The sequence below is a fragment of the Thermobia domestica genome, chromosome 8, assembly GCF_964235325.1.
Source record: "Thermobia domestica chromosome 8, izTheDome1.hap1.1, whole genome shotgun sequence".
NCBI lineage: Eukaryota > Metazoa > Arthropoda > Insecta > Zygentoma > Lepismatidae > Thermobia > Thermobia domestica.
Genome location: NC_137461.1, coordinates 297,439,123 through 297,446,767, shown reverse-complemented (window position 1 = coordinate 297,446,767; position 7,645 = coordinate 297,439,123). Strand labels below are relative to the sequence as shown.

The 7,645-nt window shown below is 35.4% G+C and overlaps 1 protein-coding gene across 1 annotated transcript; it reads left to right on the top strand.

Annotated features, from left to right (window-relative positions):
* The first annotated feature begins 1,719 nt into the window (after positions 1 to 1,719).
* On the top strand, positions 1,720 to 6,111 carry LOC145693742 (uncharacterized). Its single transcript, XM_081770039.1, has 2 exons — positions 1,720 to 2,765; positions 5,670 to 6,111. The coding sequence occupies exons 1-2, from the start codon at positions 1,742 to 1,744 to the stop codon at positions 5,864 to 5,866; spliced, it is 1,221 nt and encodes a 406-aa protein (XP_081626165.1). The 5' UTR covers positions 1,720 to 1,741; the 3' UTR covers positions 5,867 to 6,111.
* Positions 6,112 to 7,645: the final 1,534 nt, after the last annotated feature.

Sequence of the window (7,645 nt, the reverse complement as noted above, 5' to 3'; positions counted from 1 at the left end):
AAATTCACCACGTGCAACGTATACACGGTAAAATTGATCCAGCAAAGATTTCGCTAATCCCTTTCGATATATTTGTATTTAATGTTAATTGTTTCATATTTAACTCTTGTAGAATTCAGTTTTGTTTGTTACAATAAATTGTTAATTATCGAAAGGAGAATTTATCTTTATAAGCCGGTTCCTGCAACTATATTACAGCTAGGCACATTAAACCTAACCATTGAGCTGTTGGTACCTCACAGTACCATTACACAGCCACATATTTAAGTTACCTTCCATACTGTCTGCATTGACTGCCGTGCATTGGCTGTCATGCACTGCGTGTTATGTCATTACTTAAAGGCTGGTAATAATATAGTTGCAAATAAGGATAAAAGGAACTGTAAAAATAATGAACGTCTGTATTAAAAGGGAATTTATGGAAAATGAAAGTTAAGTGTTACGCAGAATCTAATGGGAAGTCTGTAATAAAGTTAAAGTTTGTAAGGTTCAACTACGTAGTTAAGACGTAGATGCCAAGGCGTGAACGTGACCTATATTTATTTGGTTATTTAATTAGAAATTATCTACCTCATCAAAAATGGAGAATAATGATTTGGTTGATTTTTCCGAGGTAGACGAGTTTTGGTCACGCTTAAGTAACGGCCCACCGGGGGCCACCGGCTCGGGCTCCCGGGAGGTTCGTCATGATGACGTGTCACGTGAGTTGGATGGTGGTGTCATTCGAGAACTTGATAAATCACGCTCGATTGAGTCCACTACCCAGCACCTGGCGCAAGGTCATCCGTCAGCTGGTGTGTTACGACCACCGATAAAATGTAATTTCACTCGGCTCTTTTCAGAAAACATATTTAACTCCTTGAGATTACAAGGTAAAGAATTACCTGTTGTAAATGGAAATAATGGTTTTCTATTATGTGAATTTCTTCTTCGTTTAGATATTATGATAAATAGAAAGATAGCGCCCATTGATGTAATTTTGGTAGCTTCATTAGAAAGGTGTAATGGTAGAGTATATGAAGAAATGCAACGGCTACTTTCAACCACTACAGATTGGGATTATATCGTAGAAAGGATTTTTGAGAAATTTGTAACACGTCTTGTTATTCTGGAATTTTATAAGAGTAAATTTTTTCGTTTAATGACAGAGAATGAATCATTAGTGGGTTTCATTATTGAAAAGAATGCTGTATTGCGTATCTTAGGTAAAGAAATGGAAGATCTCGAGTTTTGTCGATTAGTAATGAATTTGGTTAGATCTGATATTAGAAATACCATGTTGTTAACTAAGTTACCGGTGACATGGGCGGAGCTCATGGAATTTGCGGAATGTTACGAGCTTAATTATCAATATGATAGTGAATATTACCAGATCCTAGGTAAACAAAACTTGTGTAATAAGATATTAATGGGGAGAAATAAGTATCAGAATATTCAGCGCGCTTGTACGTCTTGTGGATTGTCATCACATATATGGCGTTTTTGTCCTCATAAAAATAAAAACATGAGAGAATCTGATAATATGTACTGTGGATCACGTGAAGAGGAGAGTACGTGTTTGCTCCAGATGCCGATATCTATTTGTCACGATATGTTTCCCGCTATTATTGATACTGGATCGAGTTTGAATCTTGTTGAGAGAAAGGTTTTAGATAAAATACGTACTAAGTGTAAGCCATCGTCTAAAACTGTGAATCACAGAGTAGTGGTCATGAAAAATGAATCGGTTCACATTGGTGAAATGGTTCAGTTAATGTTTTTTGTTCATGGGACCCGGTTCGTGACTTGGTTTGGTGTGATTGAGCATCCCGTGCTTAAAATATTATTAGGCTTAAATTTTCTGCGTGAAAATCATGCGCATTTGGACATTCCCAATAAAACCTTATTTTTCCAAAAACTAAAACAACTGGTTAATTTAAGTGATTGGAACAGTAGTTCACCTGTTCCCAGTGATCTGTCCCCTTTAAACTCTCATTGCAGGTCTCCTTGTGTGGACTCCGCACCGTTAGGCGCCAGTGGTGTGGGGGAAGTGCAGGGGCCTAGGCCTGTATATGGATCGAAATTTGAGGATGGTGGACAGCGTAATTATTTTGAGAATCAACCTGACTATGGCGAAGACACTGTGAGGAGAAGTAATGGAGCGAGAAGACCACCGCGGGGGCGGTCTTGTCAGTGGCGGTTCCAGAGGGAAGTCGTCCAGTCTACCTCAAAGCAGCCTAATGAAGCTAGGGGTGTCCAAAACAGCATTCATAATGTACCACGAACTACGATGAGTACTACATCTCGGCAGAAGAACCGATCCAGAGGAAAATTCTTAGGGACAAACCACATGAGGCGGATTTCGGCGGCCAGTTTGGTACAACCATCAACGTCGGAAGATCGAGATGAGGTTTGTGCAGATGATTCTAACCATTCCTTAGGGGTGAGTTACACCAACCCACCTATTAATAATTGTTTGGAGGTCCAAAGAGAGGGAGACGTGAGGCTTCAACCTTCTGCATCCCGACCATCTACCTTCCATGGTGAATGTGATTGTGGAGGCACTTCACGGACAAGACCAGCCATTCCAATGGTGTCACAAGAAGTTGGCCACAGGTCTACTGCGTGTTCCAGTACATCTTTAGGGGCGTATCATACCAGCCGTCATAACGCAGTTCAACGTCCAGTAGAGGTTTATGAAACGAGTCCAGCTGGTGTTCCAGTCGAAAATCCTGTTCGACATGAATTTGACCAGAGAAATCAGGAGGGACCAAATATGGATCAAGGTACGGTGCATAATACTAATGATATTTTTTCTCCTTCCTTAATATCTTATGTAAATAATCTCTTACAGCAATATAATGATGTAATCAATGAAGAACTTGGTGAGATACGTGGTTATCAACATAAAATACAGCTTATTGATAATAGTCCTTGTATAACACAACCGTATCAAATTCCAAAGCATAAGCTTAGAGAATTAGACTCATTTATAGATTCTTTGATAGAACGTGATATAGTTACTGAAGTTGAGAGTTCTCCCTTTATTTCCCCTTGCTTTTTGGTTACAAATAACGACGGTTCTAGGAGATTAGTGATAAATTACGGTCAAATCAATAAACGCGTGATTATAACAGGGTTTCCAGCTCCACATATAGATTCGACTATTGCAAACATAGGGAAACATCGTATCTTTAGTTGTTTAGATGCAAAAAATGCCTTCTATCAAATATCCCTTCATCCAGACTCTAGAATTTATACTACCTTTGCTACTCCTACTCGTCTATTAATGTTTAAAAGGATCCCGATGGGTTTTGTAAATTCCGGGTTTGTGTTAGCGAGTCTGATGCATAAAATATTAAGAGATTTAGTGGGAGAATATTTAGACATTTTTGCAGACGATATAATAATTCATGCTGACACTATAGAGAAACATAATGAAATTTTAGAGAAGGTATTACAACGTTTGCGAGAATATGGAGTTACTGTCTCGAAACATAAGATTAAATTGTGTAAAAGGAAAATTAAAATCTTGGGGTACGAATTTTCAGATGGAAATATGAGTATAGATGAGGATAGAGTAAAGGTAATTCGAAATTTACCACGCCCAAAGAATAGAAGAGCGTTGAATAAATTATTGGGATTTCTAGGATATTATCTTCGATTTGTAAAGGATTATGCTGAATTACTTGGTCCATTGTATAAATTAAAGAGTGATAAAACTCCCTTTGTGTGGGGTAAAGAAGAAGATCAATTATTGGAAAGGATCAAAGAAGCCATTGTAAACCATATTGTTTTGAAAGTTCCGGATTTTTCTAGTCCCTTTGTGATTCACGTTGATTCCAGTTCCAGATGCTATAGCGCTATCTTATCACAATATGATGCTTCTGGGTTTTTGAGACCAGTATATTTCTTCAGTAAAGTTATTCCTGAATCTGACTGGTCCAAGAATATCTTCGCCTTGGAAATGACAAGCTTAGTCTTAGCGTTAGAGAAATTTGATATGTATTTACACAATAAGTTCACGGTTTATTGTGATAACTCTAGTTTAATCTGGATATTGAAGAATCACAAGAGACAGAAAAAATATGGAACTTTAATAGAGAAAATAAGTAAATATAACTTTAATATAATTTTTGTACGGTCTAGGAGTAATTTTTTAGCAGACTTTGTCAGCCGAATGTATAGTTATGTTGATTTTGAACCACCAGATAGTGAGATTAAGGAAATTGATAAGGTGAATAAGCAAAGAGTTCATTTGTCATTTGTTAATTTTTGGAAATTACCTTTGTTTAATTCTCCTTTAGGTGATTTGCAGAGGCAAGATCCTAAATTAAGACAAATTATTGCCGAGTTAGAACAAAATAAGAAAGTTGAACCATATTTATTGAAAGATAATGTATTGTTAAAACATACGTATGGGAAAGTATATGGTGGACTGAGAGCTGTAATACCAGAATCCTTACAATATTCCGTGATTAAATTCTTCCACGATGAGATAGTGGGAGGGGGACACGCTGGGCGAGCCCGCACTTATAGTAAGCTAGCTTCCCGATTTACGTGGAACGATATGTACCGCCAGGTGTCCGAATATATTCGCAGTTGTGAGACCTGTCAACGTATAAAGGACAGAAATCGCCCTTTATACGGTAAATATTATTCTGAGAAGGATTCTTTCGCGAATAGCTGCTATCACGTAGACATAGCTGGTCCATGGTTACCTAGTAATGGATTCAAATACATACTTGTAGTAACAGATGCCTATAGTCGGTTCGTAATTATTGAACCGTTGAGAACTGTAACTTCTAAAATAATATGTAAGAAGCTTGATAAGATCTTTTATATGTACGGCTATTGTCATAAGCTTTTGCATGACAATGCGTCTTATTTCGCTTCAGATTACTTTAAGCATTATTTATTCAGTCTCGGTATTCAGAACATTTGTACGGCACCTTACTCACCGTCTAGCAACCGTACGGAACGTCAAAATCGTAATATAAAGCTGGTTTTGAAAGCATATATTAGCAAAAATCAGACGAAGTGGGCCGATCATATTTACAAGGTCCAATATACTTTAAATGCCAGCGAGAATGCTGAGACTAGGAAAACGCCAGCAGAGATTTTCCTTGGTCGTCATTTATCAAATCCATTAGATATCCGTTGGATTGTAGACCTAGGTATATTAGACAGTTCTCAAAATAAGGAACAAGTAACTTCCACGATAGTGAATAATATAGAAAAGGCGTGGAAGAGAAAGGAAGTGATTTACAATAAGAAACATGTTCCTATTACTTTACCTGTAGGTGAACAGGTGTTAGTTAAGAAGGTCTTGAAGGCATCTATTGAAAAAAGGGTTATGCCTCGTATGTCAGAGATATATGATGGTCCTTACCAGATCCTTTCTTATCCGACACCAAATACCGTATGGTTAATGTCAATGAAGGATAATAATGTAAAGATTAAACGGCATGTTTCATTTGTTAAGAAATATTATCCTCGAAGAACTGTGTCATAACTTACTTTCATTGCTTGTAAACGATAACTTTATGAAGTAATGTAGTATGAATTAGTATTGACGTTCATTTCATAAAGATATTGTACAGAACTATTTAAAGGTAAAATACGTAGTTAGTGTATGACTCATATTTGTTATATTTGTATACTGTGTGTTTGTATTTGTATTCCTGCAGGATGTGCCAAATGTCCTAAATGTCCGAGATGTCCGGAGTATCTGTTTCTGTCGTCGTTTGTCACAACGTCTGAAAAGGGATTTGGAAATGGTACCTGTCATTTGTATGGGAAATCTATGACTTCTAAGCGAGTTGAGCCAGGAAATCATCCATGCTACCAATCAACAACTTCTATGCTACAGCATTTAAGGTTGTGAATCGAAGCTCCAGCCAATGGTGTGTTCTGAATCTGGTGGGCCCGAACTTTGTCACGATCAAGTAAGATAGTTGGAACTACATGGTGGTGAGTTCGAAACAATTTATTGTGCATGTGTGATTCTTCCGAAACTCAATCAAGTATAATAGTTTATTTTTTTTGAACATTTAATATCCTGTTTAGAAATTTTTTGACCCGAGCAGGGCGATATATGTAACAGTGATGTTCAAAAAAAAGGGTTTTCATCTCGATATAGAGAAATGAACATTATCTTTGAAGTTCAAAAACTCATGATAGATGTCAGGTTTCCTTGTATTTGTAATTAATGCTCTATTTTGTGCTGCCATCTATGGACAGTTACGTAAAATATTGCAGCATAGAACTCCTTACAGTATGGAAGGTAATATCATAGTGAAAGGAAGTCAAATTTTTGTTGGAAATCAGTTGCGGTGATTTACGTATAATGGAGGAAAAAATATAACGTTTTGGTTTGTAAATGGTAAATAGAGAATCAGGAGTTTACCGTATGTAGAAATTTATTTCTATTGTAGTTTTTATTTTACCCTTTTTTGTAGTAATTTGTTACTTTATATTTCTTATTGTTTCAACATAAGGTTAATTACTGATTGCCTATCAATCATAGTAGTGAGATTAGTTTGTAATGTTAAATTGTATTTTCGGAATAACCTCCTCAAAATTTACTATTGGAAATTAGATCGTAATAAATTCACCACGTGCAACGTATACACGGTAAAATTGATCCAGCAAAGATTTCGCTAATCCCTTTCGATATATTTGTATTTAATGTTAATTGTTTCATATTTAACTCTTGTAGAATTCAGTTTTGTTTGTTACAATAAATTGTTAATTATCGAAAGGAGAATTTATCTTTATAAGCCGGTTCCTGCAACTATATTACAGCTAGGCACATTAAACCTAACCATTGAGCTGTTGGTACCTCACAGTACCATTACACAGCCACAGCTACTTTTGATATATCTTGCCCTAAATCTTTAATTGCATCAATAACAGGCTGATCTTGTTCTTTAAATTTCCCATACTTATTTCGATTACTTTGTTTAATTTCCTTAAATCTTATAATAAGTTCTTCTTTTAACTTAATATACTTCTTAGCTTTATTAACATCCATTTATTTATAAAGAAAAAATAAAAACATAACATAACATAACATAACATATACGTTCACCTGCATTCATATACGTTTAGTTTACACTTTTAGAAATTCTTTAATTTTATTTCTATATTTACCATTATTCACCTTCCTAGTCATATCTATTGTTAAGAAACCATGTTCTTCACTCCAACAGTTGCTACATAATAATTGTAATTTTTCAAACGACATATCAGATGCAACAAATTCATCATATATATGTTTTAAATTTATATTGTCCTGTCTAAATATACAAAGAAAGTTTAAGTTGTCCCTAATTAATTGTTTTGGTACTTTAGAATATGTTTGTCCAACATAGAAACAGTTCAAACCCTTATGACGACCTCGAGTAAAATATTCTCTAACGTGATTTTGTTCTTCTAATATGAAATCATCAAATACTACCACAGGATAGTCCTCACATTCATGTAATGGAATAATCTCTTCATTGTTTCCTTTTATTATTGCTACTGTATCTTTAATATTACGTTTTATATCTCGAAAAAGTTGTATTAAGTGTTGGTATTTAGGTTGATTTAAACTTTTAGAATAGATATAAACATTTACATATTTTAACCATTTAGGTGCCAACAAAAAATTATCAATCAT